Source organism: Schistocerca cancellata, chromosome 4 (assembly GCF_023864275.1).
Source record: "Schistocerca cancellata isolate TAMUIC-IGC-003103 chromosome 4, iqSchCanc2.1, whole genome shotgun sequence".
NCBI lineage: Eukaryota > Metazoa > Arthropoda > Insecta > Orthoptera > Acrididae > Schistocerca > Schistocerca cancellata.
The window spans coordinates 147,805,120-147,822,934 of NC_064629.1; the positions used below are offsets into that span (position 1 = coordinate 147,805,120).

Below are 17,815 nucleotides of genomic sequence, written 5' to 3' on the forward strand. Positions count from 1 at the left end.
TGTTGCCACACAACATACATTTTGTTCACATTTCAATATTTCTATTCAAAGTCTTACTCCTGCCTGGCAGGCAATTGTATCATTGGTTGACACTTTCATAGCAACTAGAAATGTGCAATGAAGAAAACCTGAGTTACCACAGCCCATGAAATCACCACAGAATTAAAGAAATATTGAAGTGTGCACAAAATGTATGTTGTGTGGCAACAATTGAACAGCTATCAGAAAAGCACATCTCCACACAAACATCCATTCCTCCTTCAGGCAATGCATTGTCAACTGCTGAGATGGTAAACTAACTTTCTGGCCCACTGCTTTGGATGAGGCCATCCCTGCTCTTGACCTGTCATCCCTACCTACACAGTGCACTATTCCAATATGAAAATTTCATTGTGATACACTTCCGTGACACCTGTTGAGTATTTGAGGTCACTCCAAAAGAAGTGTATGAAGTATGAATTTTCATTCTACATCCTGTGGGAACTTTAACTGCTCTGCAGAATTTGTGTCCTCATAGCCCTACTAATTTCCACAACCTTAAGGTTTTGATAGCTAGGTGATATTCACTGTGCAGTCATATTTTTCCGAGTTATATGGAGTGCTGTTGTTTTGGAGCCCTACAATAAACTGCTCCAATACAAAAATCAAATTATATTGCATAGTTGATATAGAGTTTAACAGATATTCCTTAAGTTTCTGTTGCCTTCCCTCTGAAAATAATCCACTAAGCATTTATTCTTTTATTACTGTTATTGTGTTTTCACCAGTACATATTATTTTAGCAGACTTGTGTTAAAATGCAGATAATTTATACAATGTAGATGACTTGATTATGGAAATAGAACTGGTAATGAACTTCAGAAAAATGTAATTGATCTCATTTGAACCACGTAATGTATCTATTTTGTTTTGCATTTTTAAGGTAAAACTTATAACAGTAAAGAAGAATTCTAAAAACATAATTTCAGTTTTTAACACTTCCACCACATCTAAGAATAAGTACTTCCTTTGAGTGATGATGGACACTGCAACACATTTCACAGTAATTATCTGTGAAGCAAATCTGCACTGTGAGTAAACTACATTGTAAGGAAATGAATAATTGTCATCCATTATATATAATTTTACATGTATTAATTGCTTCACTTGCATCAAATGTAAATTAGTTTCTGTGAAAGCAGTATTAACTTACCCATACTGATCAATCAGTTGTATCCGTTTATTTCCTCCATTGTGTGCAAAACAGTCATTTACGACAATGTCAAAACCATCTGAAAATAAAAATATTTGTATAAATATGCTGCTATCATTAGATGAATCTAATGAAAATACTGAATTCTGTGAAGAAGATGGCATCTCCATTCAGTGCAGTAATAAATGGAACAATCTTTTAAGTGCGGATCTGCTTATATACAACAAAAGTAAAACTTACTCCCTTTCCTCTCTTCTTAAGTAATTGAATACATCTAGTAAAATAAGACAATTATTCAATATCAGGAAAGCACACAATTGGTTGCAGAGGTCAGGTTCACAGGCATTATTTGGACTGCTACATCCATTAATACAGATCGAGAGTAATCCTGTATTATTATGAATATGACATGAAATATGTAAATATGATTGAGGTGAGGCTGATTTCTGCTTAATAGGAATGAATATGCATTGACACTTTTTATAGTGAGTTATTACTTAAGACTGTCACAATAGCCAAAATTGCTATAGTAACTAAATACATTTAATACCAGTCCAGAGAGAAAATGTTTTCATTTTTCAAATTCCAAAGTTTTGTTGATACAAGTACACACAAAACAATAGAGGTCTTATAAGTGGAGATTATTTAAGCTAGACATGGCATTCTGCAATAACCTGCAAAAAAACACAATCATTTTGGTTCAGCTACCAGAAGATAATGACAGCAATTTTGATAATGATAAGTTGTTGTCGCCAGCAGTTACCCCATAGTTTCATTCTGTGCATTACATTATTTCACTGAAACTTTTTAGTGTGTCTGTTGTGAGTTGTTGGTGGCTTATATACGGTTGTGTTCTCTGAAGCTGACATTTGTGCATAGACACTCAGCAAGAGCAACTTCTCTGCAGATGGGAAACAGGTGGATCACTTGTCAATAAATTTCCAACATGCTTGCTACAGTTTAACTAAAGCTAACTGTTTCATATACACTTACCATACTTGGTACGCATGTAGATAATGAGAGTAAGAGGGTCACCAACTCTAACAGGCCCCGACACGCGGTTACCAGTAGTACCATATCCATAGCGTATTTCCATGTAACATTCTGGTGGTGACAGTGTGAATACCACAGGGTTTCCCGTTGCAACCCTACAGTATACATGGAACTGAATAAGTTTCTTACATTCACAGACACAATTCTGTTTTAGTTTCAATGTTCATGGCAAAAATATATTTTATAATCAGAAGTTAATTTTTCATAACAAATTATCAAAATGCAACAAAATATTTTCCTTATGCACATGCTTATAACTTATATTCTCAGTTACTTGTTTGGTCTTGGATACATTATTATGATACTACCACTTTCAAAGTATTTCTTAGTCAGTCTGGGTCTCATGAAAGTTATTGTGTGTTCCTTTACTTCAAACATTTTCTGTAGTGGATTTGGAATAGAAAAGAAGAATTTTGCTGGTACTTGTTTAAACATAGGAAAAAATTATCTAAACGCCATGCTCAGAAAGGTTAAGGTACCAGACTACCAGTAATTAATCTAATGGACAAGTTTAGTCCATGTCTAACTAAATTGGATACCTTGTTAGAAAATGATGAGCTACACACAATGGTATGATAGAGTTTTGTGCATGAGTAGTATGATATGGAATAGTGAGCATGTCTAAGCTTACAGACTTCCCATGTTTACTAAGTTTTTCAAATGTATGAAGCTTTTTCGATCATAAGAAACTGACACTTATTGGAACTGTTTTTATATTGTTGTTGCTGACATTCCCCATCACCTTCTAGGGACCATATGCCAGTGTAAAAAGAGTTCAGCATGATTATGCTATCAGATTTAATCACTGAAATGATGTGAAAAAGTAATATCTCTTCCATCTGCTAATCTAAGTACTAACAATTATAGGAAAAAGAAGTATAAACTCCTTTGGCAGCAACTGCACACAATAACAAACTGCTCAGTTTATACACGTGGAATAAATTTAATATTTACAATAAAAAAAAGTTTGTTCTAATAGGGTCAAATACACGCTGGCAAGATGAACAGTGAGAACAGTCTCACATAAATGGTTCCACAAGTATATATCACCAAACCATGAATGTACACAATTAAATCTCTAGTGACTGCACATTATTGTCTCACTTGCTTGTTCAGATCTAATAAACACAGATTGTGTGACAAAGCAGATTTTTTTTCTTTCAAATATCTTCAGTAGTGTTGTTATACATATGGCACATGTACAGTTCCAAAAATGGAACTCATCACTATGATTATTTTACCTAAAAACCATAATAATTACAAATACTAGTAATTTCAAACTTCATTATCATTGTTCATATGTAAACATATACCCAATCACTAACTTTTGGATAAAGTAGAAAAAACACATAAATATTTATAATATCTATACAGCTAATGCTGGAAATATGTTAGAAACTTCCACATTTATTTAGTTTCAGAATAATTATCATTGTTATCAAAAACATTGCTACTGAAGTAGAATCCCATATTTTGGCAAACTAGACAGCATACTCCAACAGTAGTTATTGTTTTACCAAAAAGTCCTCAGCCAAACAAATGTTATTCCTCTATTCAGTTATTTGGAAACAGAAATCTTTAAGTGTAACTTGTAAAAAGACATTGGAAAACAACAACTGAAAGTAGTTTTAATTATTGTCATCTTATCTTATAAAAGAGAGGCTGCTGGAAGCCATTTCAGTCTGTTTGTGGAAGGTTATGAAATGAATAAGATCTGCATCCAAAATTACTGGACAATGTACTCGAGATGATTTAGTACAGAATACAAATTGAAAATGTATCCTGAGTTATCCAGAATTTGTGTCCGAGAGTTTATTCAGTGACTGCTTTTAATTAACTTTATTAACTGTGCTAACTTTCAATAATGCTTACTGTGACAACAGGCTTGGACTCTGAACTGTATTATTCCTAAATTATACTTACTTGCACATCATTTTTCATACTGTTATGACAGTTATACTTGAAGGACAATGTAATTAGATAATGTGTTAACAATTTATTTTCTCCACTTAAACTTTTGGGTCACTTCAGTGTTACATTACTGCACATTAACAGTCACATTATAGGACAGAGTGTAGTATGTAACTTACTTTCTGTCCATGCATAAATTACAGTAAATGAAACTATCTGATCATAAACAGTGGGTTATTTAATATCAAAGAGAAATTAAAGTGTTTTGGGTGGTAAACCTGGTGTGGACAACATCATTTGACTACTATAAGAGGAAATGAACTTAATAATATTAAGTGGGAGATATCAGTGGTTGTCAGAAATATGGGACAATCCTTTTCCAAAGTTCTATAGACACTCACTATGGCTAAATCCATCTTATGTATATGCTGGAGACATTGTCCTTAAGACATATTATAAATAGTGCAGTGATTCACATTTCACAATAATTTCACTGTAATAATTTCTATTAAAGAACAGAATAACAAAATCTAAAATAAAACATAACTATAAACATGAAAATCAAGTGCAAAAAGTGGGCGAAATGGAAATGGAGGTAGAACATCAGTGATTGTAACAATCCTCAATTTTTAACTAACTTTGTCTGCTCAGCCACCATTGCTCTTTTTGCCTATTTTCTTTACTTCCTGTGAACTGCTTTCCATGTTACAAGAATTCATTTGTTCCCCTCTCGCCTAATATTTGCTTGTGTACAACACAGCTTGTTGACACTAACTTTGACAATGCACCCAACAACATGGCATCTGCAAACCATTCTCCAGTATCTCCTGCTACAGTTGTTGCTCAGTATTTTTCCTGTTGCGGCATAAAACTATAGCATTTATTTCTTCCATAGACTTCCCTCAATTACTTTGGCATTCTTTCAGTTCAAGAAATATCACTTGAGGTATAATTCACTTTAGCCGCATACAGGTTGTCCCAAATCTTTAGAGCAAAATGATACAGATGCTACAGGAACTAGCATACAGAGATTAGTATTTAGTTTTTTATTGGTACAGGATGTCCATAATTAAAGTTACAGTTTCAAAATGCTAAAGGAAGAGAACTGCTGTTCAGAATGAAGTCAAATTTGAACAGCATATTACTGATGCAGGGGGGAAATGTCATGGGAAAGAAAGGAAATTATCAAAGATTTGACTGGCAGATGGCACTGTAAGCGTCACAATATGCACACTAACAGAAACACTGCACTTGGCTGTTCTTGAGTGTGTGTGTGTGACACACTCAACATGACCTGTTGGGAAAGCTCCTTTCAAGAACAATGACTGTACATCAGTATCCCTGCAGAAGTTCCAGACAATCAAGTGTATGAATAAAGGCACTGGTCCAATGTTTTTATTACAAAATTCGAAAAGTCCAATGTGGCAGAGGGAGGAAACATTTGATCCAACATCTCTTAAGATATATCTACAGCATTGCAGAAGGGGTCAAGCAATGGTGTGCAAACATGCAGTGAGAGGTACATAAAAAAACCTAAAAAACATCCTGCATTGCTATCCATACAAAATCACCCATGTTCAGGGGCTGCTTTCTGCTTACCTGTCAGCAAGACAAATGTTAACTCTGGAATTTATTGCCTGCATAAAATTGGACAATGAATAGCCATGGAACTTCCTGTGGGCAGACAAAGCCAATTTCCACCTCCATCTTCAAGGGCATATCAATATGCAGAATTGCACATATGGGCAATATAAAATCCACAAGCACAGCAACCAGTACCAGTTCATTCTGCAAAGGTGACTGTGTGGTGCAAGTTGACAATACCATTTATCATAGGGCCATATTTTTTCGAGGATATTAGTCCTGTGGGTCCTGTTACCTATGCCGTCACTGGTAAACACTACGAGAGTCTCTTGTACACCATCATTTGAACCCTTCAACAGTATGGATGTATGGGTAGGATAATTTTTATGCAAAATGGCACTCCTCCACACATTACTCAGCCAGTGAAGTGGCTTCCGCAGAGGAATTATGGAAATGCTAGAATTATTAGCTCTCATTTCCCTACAGCCTGGCCACCCAGATCACCTGACCTTTATCTGTGCGACTCCTGGCTGTGGGGTTATCCGAAAGATTTTGTGATTAGTGCTCCAGTTATGAACATAGCTGAAATGAAGGCATGCACTGTGCATTGCATTCTGAACATGACTCCTGAGACACTCCATTCTGCTGTGGAACACGCTGTTTCTTGATTTCAACCTGTGGTATAAAATGGTGGACAGGATATTAAACATGTCTTGCGCCATCTCACAACAACTACAAACTGATGTAATTTTTTTAATGCAGTTTTTAGTCTCAGGACCATTGAAAACTGATTTTTCTCATCCAATGTGGTAAAATCACACCATGGTGGATGGGCTTACCTAACTAACAGTGCAACAGTTGTTGACTGGTGAACCTATGCAGACATGCATATTGAACGGTATGGATGGTATAATGAGCAACTGAAATCATAGCCATTATTGCAATTCATCTGTCATTCGTAGTCGACGCCATTTGCATTAAGAAGCTTAAAGCTCCAACTACTGGTAAATTTTTTGTTACTTTTTTTTCTGTGATGTTTCCCCCTGTGTCAATAATATACTGTTCAAATTTGATATCATTCTGAGCAGTGCTTCTCTTTCTGCTGCATTTTGAAACTGGAACTTGACTTATGGACACCCTCTATAAACAAGTTATAGCTTACAGCAACAATGTTAGCACACAGCAGCTGTTCAAAGTGTTAGTCAGCAGTCTCAAAAATGCATTACAACTTAACCCACTTACAGAACTAAACTCGGGGTTCAAAGTCATTTGGCTCTTTTGCTTATATATATATTTTTAATGACTGGGGTGCAATTGTTGTTCCAACAGAACACTGAACACTGTTGTCTTAAAAGTATGCATTTCATGATCAAGCTATGGGTACTTGTTCATGAATCTCCTCCCTCATAATTAACACCATCCCCTCAAAATCTACTGTGTGAACAATTCTTTATTGAGATCTCTTTGGCTTGAATGAACCAGCATCACTTTCTAGGCACTTATCTTATTGGATCATACATTAAATTCATGCCTCAAGATTCTTGTAATGAGTAATTTTCTATTTTAGACAACTAGTCAAGTATTGTAAACATTGGTATACTTCACTGTGGACACACCACAGATTACTGAGAACTATTTTTCAAATAGCACCACCAACACCATCAACATGGACACAGCAGGCTGTTGTTCATTGCAAAACATGTGCCTCACATGTGCTGCTCATTCAAACCCTCATGCCATCTGACACATTCATTTTAAACTACTGGTTCCTTATCTCAGTATCCTCTACCATCCGCATAATTCTGTATCTAGGTTTTGAAGACCCTGTGCTTGTGCATCTCTTTCACAAGCACTAGTAATGGACAGCTTAAAAACTTTTCTCATAGAATATTACCTCATTTTAACGTCATGTCCTACATTTTGTGGTCAAAGAACAAAGTTTGTAGAAAACTGTAGTGATGTCATATTCTGAATGTTAAAAATCTGAAATGATGAATTTAACAAAACACTTTTTGGGAAATAAGTCATAAAATGATAAACTTTTTAATTTCAATTTATGTATACCTGTTACAATAAAATATAAATAAGTAATTTTTATTTACTTGCTAGTTTGTACAAAATATTTTTACTCACTCAACATCAAGAAAGGGGAATGTGACAGTTTTCCAGAAGTCATAGCCATATTCACAAGTAACTTTGAAATGCTCATCCCATTCTTCCTCAATGAGAGGGTTGTACTGCACAGTTACGGTATTCCACATGAAATTTTTCTGTGGAGGAATTTGAAATTAAAACATTACATCTGGCTGTAGGCAACAATGCTAACACACAGAAAATTTTATAATTAATGGCACAGAATAAAAATATGATTCTGTAAATCACTTATTTGAAGGTTCTCAGAAGAGGAAAGATGAAGAAAGATAATAAAATATATGTATCATCCCCCAATAATTTTAAACAGAATTATTTCATCCTTCCAATTCCATTTTTTGTACTGGAGCAAGCTACCAGTATTTAAAATTATAATGTCATTATGCATCAATATACAATAGAATAATTAAAATGTTTTCACAAAAATGTGTATAATACACTATTAGCTTTAAAATAAAAGAAGTAGTAGCATTTTAAACTTATCAAATGTGTTATGAGATCAAATACAATGATGATGATGATGATGATGGTGGTGGTGGTAATTATGGGGAAATACAAGTACCTATGTCTATTGACATGGTCATTTGTGCCTCTTGATGTATGCAGTATTGACAGCTGACAGTTATAAGAATATGGATTACTAAAACAGCATATTCTCTCTCTCTCTCTCTCTCTCTCTCTCTCTCTCTCTCTCTTTCTAATATTTATAAATGACTTGCCACTACATACAAAACATGGAAAAGTCACCATGTTTGCCAATGACACCACTGTATCCATTAATAGTCCTTCACAAAATATATTAGGTGAGATAGTAAATAATGCATTTGCAAAAGTGGTAAACTGGTTTAACATTAATGGTCTTCCAGTAAATCTAAAACAGGCAAATTACATTCACTTCTCCTGTAATATTAATGTCACAGATGAAATAATTCTAAAAATGGGTGAATACAAAATTTTAAAGGTTGACCCCTCCAAGATTTTGGGTCTGCATATAGAGAGCAAACTGAAATGGATCTACCATATTCAAGATCTGTGTGAAAGATCAAGCACTGCAACATTTGCCTTGAGAATCACATGTGACACTAGGGAGAAGAGCACAACAAAAACAGTGTACTTTGGCTATTTTCATATGCTTATGGCCTATGGTATAGCATTCTGGGGGAATTAACCACCATCAAAAAAAGTGTACTCTGCACAAAAGCATGTCATAAGAATTTTGTTTGGAGTTCATCCTAGGCACTCATGAAGCAGTCTGTTTAGAGACCTTCCAGGCTTCACAAATACTCAATATATTCTTCCCTGATATGCTTTGTTCCTACAAATAACAACTTAACTCAAAACCAATAGTTCACACCATAATTATAACACCTGGAGGAAACTGGATAGTCACTATGATCTAAAAAAGGAAAAGATCATGGTGCAAAAGAGGGTTCTGTACAGTGGCACCAAGATTTTTAATGCCCTCCCATTAAAAATTAAAGATCTGGTTGGAAATATGCTGAAGTTTAAAGTAAAACTAAGGCAGTTACTTCTAGATGGATCTTATTATAGTATCGAAGAACATAAAACTTTTCCAGCTCATAACAGGGATGGTACACCAACCAGTAATATACAATGAAGAAACAAAAACTCTTGGTTGAAGACATGTAATTATTATTTATTTAATAACTGCAACCCTGCAACCAAAACTATTTGTTTCTTCATTGTATATTACCAGTTGCTATACCATTCCCGTTATAAGATGGAAAATGACAAACAGTCTTCAATGCAGGGTTGTAATTATTATTAATTTAATTATTATAACCCTGCAACTAAGACTGTTTTGTTTCTCCATAGACAAATTTATTAGGCACAAAGCATATCTCCTTAGTAGGCTTAAATCTATTTTTGTGGCCTATGTGACAGAGTCATCATTCTTTGTTTATGTACAACATAACTTTACTCAAACTTATTTATATCTGTATATTTTTAGTGAAATAATGTATGGTAGCTTATATGTTACATTACATTTGAACTATTAATAAGTTTCTGTTATTCATATTGTCACATAAGAAACAGAGTAGCATCGTGGTGTAGTGGTCATGATACTAAACTGTTGCCTGGAGAGTCGTGAGTTCAAAGCTCACCTGGACTGTAAAATTTTAATTTCTATATTCAGTTTGAGTACATTCTAGAAGTATCCACAAACGTCAAGCATCATTGCACTGGAATGTTCTGTAGCAGTATATATAATGTATGTGTTCTGGCTGGAGGCAGTTTGTTCCATGCTCTTGCATGTGCAACTGCTGAATAAACCTTCGTTAAGTGAATTTAGTGTTCGTCATTCATCTAATTACACCTTCTTCTAAGTGATATTATTGTATTGTTCAGACCATCCATATTATAAGTTCTATGTACTTATGAACAACAATAGTTTTTTAAAATTTGCCTCAGTCTGTATCCAATGACATGTTCACATATGGATGAATGGAACTCATAATGAATGAATGAATAAATAAATAAATAAATACAAGGGTTAGATGAAAATTTTATTTGCAGTATAGTTTAAAACCTTGTTTTGAACACCACAGTGTTTTACTGTGATTTCCTTGCCTGCCTCTAAGCTTAGAAAAGACTTATACACCTAGTTATAGAAGTACTTGCAGTTACATGTGGATTCCAACCCACAGTGCAACTTGGCATAGTTTACATAGAAAAATCATTGCCAGACGTGAAACGATATTAAAAAGGCTTGGACTGACTAAGTACTAATCTCTCGACCTTTAGATTTGTAGTCTGACTGTGGATCAGTAAGCCACTGAATCACACACCTTTACCGATATCCAAAAGGGATTGTCTTATTGCTTGCCTTGCAAAAGGTAAAACAATAAAACAAATCTTCTGGACCAACTGGATTAAAAAAAGATATATTCAAGACAGTGACCAAATTATTTTAAAGAAAAAAAGGGATAATGCACCTGCCCACAAAGATTCTTCAGTAATAAATGATGAAGGGATTTGAAGCATGAATTGCTAGCACACCCTCTGTCTTTTGCCTTTTCCCACACAGAGAAAGCAATTTTTTCTATAAAAACCCTGTCTTTCATTACTAAGCTGAGATCTTTTGACCGTAATCTCATAGACTGCAGTTTTTTTTGCAACGTCTTTCCTGTTCACACTTCACTAGTTTGCAATTTCAGTCATTTGACATAACAGCAGAAAAAACAGGCTATCTCAGAAAAATTTATTATTTTATCATGATGCCCAAGCACAGTTGCAACTGAAGATTTAAGGGATATGGAAGTCCAATAGATCATATTCATTTTGACAGTCCATGACACTGTAACTAGAAGAAATTATTCTGGGCTTATATTTGCTACCTAACACAAAATCTCTGATCTGTATGAACAGCAGTGCTTTTATTATGTGGCAAATAGCCCTCCAAGGCAATAATGAATTATGTATGTGTACCATTTCTTGTTACGTTTGATTTATTTGGCTGTGAGAAATGAATTGCACAATTTCTTCCACAATACAGAAAACATGAATTACATTTGAAGGGCATGTAAATATTTTGATTTCCATGAGGCCTGCTCTGTGCAAAACTCCTCACAGAAAATTAAGTGAGGATTTGGAAGGGATAGTTTATTTTACATTGTCTGTAGAATGATATCCTACATCATTAACAAAATACAGTCAATTATTATTCCAAATAATTTTGACAGGTCGAGGTCACCCATTCTTTCAGAATGCAGAATGTTAAATCAGTGATTGAGAAGCAGACATCTAAGTACAATGCTGAAAAAAGTAAGGATAACTTTTCAAGAAAGGAAAGTAAAACACACTTACAGTAGGTATTTTTCGACTATCTTCGTGATGTGAATTCTTTCCAAGGGTACCACATCGATTAAGCTGAATATAGAATTCATAATAATCTCTGCCAGTACCATTTATGTAAACACAGTCCCGGTCATCTGCATACCCTGTCAACAGAATCCAAGTACTTGGATTTAAATATATTAATGAAATGGCAAATTAATTATTACTTTATCACTATTACATTAAAGTGATTTACATTTTTGTAGCTTTTGCTTGTATACATGCAGCCCAGACAGATAATTATACATGTAATAAGTTAAAATGTTGATTTAGTGCTGGTACACCAATGAATATTCCTATATTCCTTCGCTGAACTATGAATAGGACATAATCAGTAGCTAAAACAAACTGTACTGGGTGTCTCTCGTAAGAGTCATCAAACACATTATCTCTCATGTTTTGGTAGATATTTTCAATTTTATTTTATTTTATTTATTTATTTATATTTTTTTAATGTTTAGTTGGAATCAGCCAAAAGATATATGTCTTTCATACGATGTTCAGTGTCAATGGAAAGTGTTTGTTTTCCATGACAAACAAAGTGAATCCCATTACAAACAAAATGATTTTTAAAGTGGAATTTTATGTACCTCTTTGTTAGAGCAGTATTTGATCTAGTGATGTGTACTGACAGGGTCAATAAAATACAAAGAGTAACCAGTACTTCAACAGTAATAACACTGCCCTAGCCCGTACTGACTGCTACAGCCATGTAGCAGTGCTGCTCTGTTGATGCTGAAATACTGCTTATTGTTCTTATTTTATTGTCATTGTTAATACACATTGATAGCATAAATATCACACTAGTTTAATATGGGACTACTCTATTGAATGGGCACATAAAATTCTATTTTAAAAATAATTTTGTTTGTAACGGGAAACAGACAACTCTTCTGTTGATACTGAGTGTCACATAAAATATATGTTGAGCAGTATTTGTATAGATGACTCCAGCTAAACATTACAAGAAAAGAAATTGCAAATATCTGTCGAAAATGTGCCTGATTATTCTTAGGAGAGTCACCTGTATATGTAAGTAAACACTAATTTCAAGATACTATGTTTACAACAGATAATTTTCTAAAAATATGATAGACCAATGTCCACATGTTTCCAGATTGTTAGACAACTTAATAATTGATGTGGATGTTTGTAACCACATTTCTTCCATGAAGAAAAATCAGAAAAAATGACAAATGCTGTGGTTTCAACAAGATACTGTTCTTGCTTTGCTTTTGTTGTGACCAAATTATATTGTATACCAGTATCACTCAAAGTCTTGTTATTGTGCTGTAATTTTTGGTGTTGACACAAAAAATAAAGGATCTGGACCAACTCATATTAGACACAGCCAATACCAGATTAAACTCCAGTTTTAAAGCCCCTTGAATGACAAATTAAAGTAGAATTCTGTGTCAACTATGATCAGATATAAGTGATAAGACAATAAAGGTTTGTGCACTCTATATTACTAAGGGTACTTAATTTATTAGGTTGTGGCATAAGTTTTTAGTGTTCTTGTTTTTCATGTTAGTATTTTGGTTGCTATGGGTTTATTTAGAGATTGACATTTTTCATTTTTAGTACACTGTTGCTATTTGAGTTTACATATTGTCATTTGGAGATACTGAGTGGACTTGTAGATGCTAGAAAATGAAGTGTAAGTGGAGAAATTGGAACATTTCCAACATATTCTTCTGCTCAAGTACAATAGAGGGGTGGCAGTGGTGGAGGTAGCTACAAGCATTTGTGCTGTGTGTGGGGGTAATGCACAGCAAAAATCATGTTCTCATTTTAAGTAGAATTGTTTTGGTGTTAGTGACTCTCCATGTTCAGGAAGACCTTCGCGATTTGATGAAGATCATTTAAAGGCATTAACCGCAATCATGCACATCAGTGTACTTGAAAACTGGAAAAAGTGATAAACTGCAATCATTCCATCATCATGAGACACCGGCATGCAATGGGGATGGTTCAAAAATAAGTGTATGAGTACTGCATGAAAGCCAAAATCCCATAAATCAGCAGGTCCCTGCTTGCTTGTCATGAATTGGCTTATGAACAACACTAACTACTCCTATCCTGTATCATTACTGATGATGATAAATTGTGTGTTTATGCTAACATAAGGAAAATAAAGGAATGGTTGAGCCCAAACAGAGCAGCAGTAGATAGACCTGCACCATCCAAAAAGATTATGTTATGCCTCTGGTGGAACAGTGATGGTGTGGTGTACTATGAATTGCTTCCCTGAGGTGTAACCATCACTGCTGACATTTATTTTCAACAACTGAGACACTTGCAGACACAATCCATGAACAATGACCAGGAAGACTGCATGAAGCAATGCTACTCCACAATAATACCACCTGCATTCTGCTAGAGGAGCTGGGTTGAGAAGTCATTCTGCACCCACCTTATGCACCTGATCTTGCACCCTCAAATTTTCAGCTTTTCTGTTTTCTATCAAACAACCTTAAAGGAACTTCCTTTCTAGATTAACGTGCACTTTGAACAAGGCTCAAAAACTTTCTTGCCACAAAACCAAGTGATATCTAGTCGTGGAATTGAAAAGTTACCACAGCATTGGCAGACTGTTGTAAATAGTGAAGGAGAATATATTACTGATGACTAAAGTCTCTGTGATCAGTGAACTTGTGCACCAACCCGAAAGTTAGGTATTAAATTTTCAGGCACGTCTTTATCAAGACAGTCTTAAAATCTCGCTGATGAGACACGCACAAGAGAAAGGAATTAAATTAAACTAACTACTGATGGCCGTTTATGTGATCTTGAATATTTTTAGAAGGTAATGTATAATGCAGTAGCTGAGACTGGCAATGTGACTTCAGGAATGGCTCAACAATTACTAAGCTTGTTTCTTTTTGAATGAAACAAAAGAAGACCTTGATAAAAAAAATTACAGCCATAGTTTCCCTTTCCTTCATGCATTTTGAGCTTTGGCTGTGTACATGATGATGTACTGCTCAATAAACATGGAATTATGGAATTATATCAAAGACATTCAATTAATTTGACTCTGATTTGTGCACAAGGAAGTAAATTGTTATTTTATGCTGTCAAACTTGCATCTGATTAAGGCAGTCTAACTTTTAATGTTGCTCATCATTCTATAATTGGACCATGTTTTCCAAATAAACATTAATGATGTACAACTACATTAACTGGATACTCAAAATTTGTTTTATTAGTCATTTACCCAAGTATACTTGTTCAACACTCAGGTCAAGAACAGAATAACAATGCAAATCAGTTCCTAATTCATAACTATAATAGGGTGACTTTTAATTACATAAGAATTCAATAATTCAATTACACACACATAATGCTGTTGGGCATGGCATTCTACTCTCTGACAATGGTGGCATAATCAGTGAAGTGGATGGTATCATATTTATAGGACTGTGGGCAAATAGGGATTTGTCATGGATGAAAGGAAGATAAAATGAAAGGTTATAGTTTCATGACCCAATAACAACATAGCCATTAGATATGGAACAATTGCTCATATTAGACAATCATAGGGAACAAATTTAGCCAATTTGTATTCAATAATTCCTCTTAGGCTATCATGAAAGGTTTGTACTCATGATTTTCTGCAGAAGTTGAAAACAGCAACCCTTGCAGTCTGATTATTGTATACTGTGAACATATGTAACACATTTAAGCTGGTTTACTTTGGGTACTTTTATCCATTGATGTAATAGGGAGGAACAACCAGATACAATTGAATTCACTTACAAAGGATATTTTTAATCCAAAAGCACATTCTGATGGATAACTGTGGTGTTAGTTAAGGATCCTCCTGTGGGCTACTCTTTATCAATTTCAGACTTGTGAACATGAGTCCCAAAAATAAAATCAGTGTGGGAAAAATGTCATAGATACTATTCATAAATTTGTGTTTCACTCTACAGTATACATTTTCAATAGGCTTTTGCAAGAATTAGAAGTATTCCGTGACTAACAGCATACTTTCAAGCCCAAATTGAAGGCCTTTATCTTGACAAACTCCTTCTAATCTCTGGGATAACTGTAAGTATCCCTTTAACTATCTTTTTCATTACTGAAAATTACTAAAATTTAAGAAAATATTGTTCCTATAATGAGGATGTAAGACTATTACCTGCTCTGACAACCCTTCAGTTTTATATGGTTTTCCCATATTATCTTGAGTAAAAGCTGAGACATTTTCTAGCAGTAGTTCATGGCAACCGTCTTCCTCAATCCCTCTATATTAGCAGCAATTTAAAATTAACCTCTTAATATAGATTCTACATATCATGCAAACATCCAAACAAAAATATTAGCATATTTTGCATGCTTTTACTTCTTAGTGTCTTGCAAAATGATCGTCTGGAATAATGCAGCTTGAGTTAGTAAAATATTTGTCCCACAAAAACAGCATCTCAAATATCTCTGGAAGGTCTTGGAATTGGATTTATTTGCCAGGATATTTAAGTTTTATCATTTGTTTTTGCTAGTAATAAATGACAATTTTCAGTGAACTGTGGTGTAAATAACCACAAGGCAACATAAAAAATAATTTCAGTCTGTGCTTCAAATTTCTGTCTAGGAATAATTTGAGTGCTCAATAACAGTTTCAGCTTCCCAATGATTTTCCTTACAGTTTTCCTGCATTGAATCGACTTGAGATAGCTAGGCTATGTACCACTGCTGCAGCTTAAATTACAGGTCAATTCATGGTCCCTTATTGAGCAGATTGTAATATGTTGTTGCTTATATTTCCTCTACTGCATGAGGTCACTGTGCTTAGCAATCACCTTGCAAGTGCAGAAATTATATATCTTATATAGTCTCCACTTAACAAAGTCATCTAACAATACAAGTGGTCCTAGTGCCATTCTGCACAATATGAGGGGGGTTTGTAAGACAGGAATGATAAATGTAAAATTCGAATTACCCTCACTTATTAACTCTAGCGCAGGCATGCCAGCACACAGAGTGTGCCACACTTAAATAAATACTAAATTCATCACGTTGGTAGCACTAGAGACATTTGAAATTCTAGCTATTCTTTTCTTAGTGTAATGACTATTGTTGTGTGCAGTTTAGTAATTATCAGTGCTAAATAATTTCCTCAACAGAAAGTTTTGTGTACTGTTGTCAAATCTGGCACACTCAGTGGGCCATGCAACAAGTCATGTAAGTAATTTCTTCCTCAAACATAATGTTTCATTTTTGTTACATTATTCCTATGACTTGTGTTCATTAGATTTTTTATTTTAGGGCACTAAAATGTTTAACTAATGGAGCATTCAAGTGGCTTGTGAATGAAGATACAGGTTTTGTGAAAGATATTGGTAGTATGTTGGATGATGATACTGATAAGGAAGAGGGGGTAACTACTCAGAGTGACTATGACACTGGAAATGAACAAGAGGATGAATCGGATTGAAATGAACGTAATAGCTGTCAATCAGACAAAAACAAAGTGTGAAATAAAAATATTGTGATATCTTTTCCAGGACCCAAGGCTATTGACAGCATTTAGGGATTCAGTAAGCATGGAAATGATTGACAACATTGTAAAATATACAAACAAATACATTCAGCTGAAACCAGAATTTTCTGAAACTTCCTGACAGATTAAAACTGTGTGCCAGACCGAGACTCGAACTCGGAACCTTTGCCTTTCGCAGGCAAGTGCTCTGCCATCTGAGCACTTGCCCACAAAAGGCAAAGGTCCTGAGTTCGCGTCTCGGTCCGGCACACAGTTTTAATCTGCCAGGAAGTTTCATATCAGTGCACACTCTGCTGCAGAGTGAAAATCTCATTCCAGAATTTTCTGATTATGAGGGAGGAAGAGATAAAAAAGAAACAATGAGAAGTCAGATACCAACACTCATTGGTTTACCTTATCTTTCTGGAATGAAGAAAGCTAACTTCAGAAATGTAATGGAGCTGTGGAATAGCCATGGATCAGGATTCAATAAGCAACAGCTGTGGTAAGCTACAAGTGATTCCTTTTCTTGCTATGTTGTATTTGTTTCGACGATAGAATAACCAGAGAAAAGACGAGGA

General features: G+C 34.7%; 1 protein-coding gene across 1 annotated transcript in view; it reads right to left on the minus strand.

The window, feature by feature from the left end:
• The window catches only part of LOC126183738 (cuticlin-5), a 319,107-nt gene that overhangs the window by 21,319 nt on the left and 279,973 nt on the right, over window positions 1-17,815 (minus strand). Inside the window, exons 6-9 of the mRNA XM_049925944.1 lie at window positions 11,720-11,853; window positions 7,874-8,010; window positions 2,186-2,340; window positions 1,193-1,271 (exon numbers count right to left, since the gene is read on the minus strand). Coding sequence (XP_049781901.1) covers window positions 1,193-1,271; window positions 2,186-2,340; window positions 7,874-8,010; window positions 11,720-11,853 — 505 coding nt within the window. The remainder of the gene's footprint in view (window positions 1-1,192; window positions 1,272-2,185; window positions 2,341-7,873; window positions 8,011-11,719; window positions 11,854-17,815) is intronic.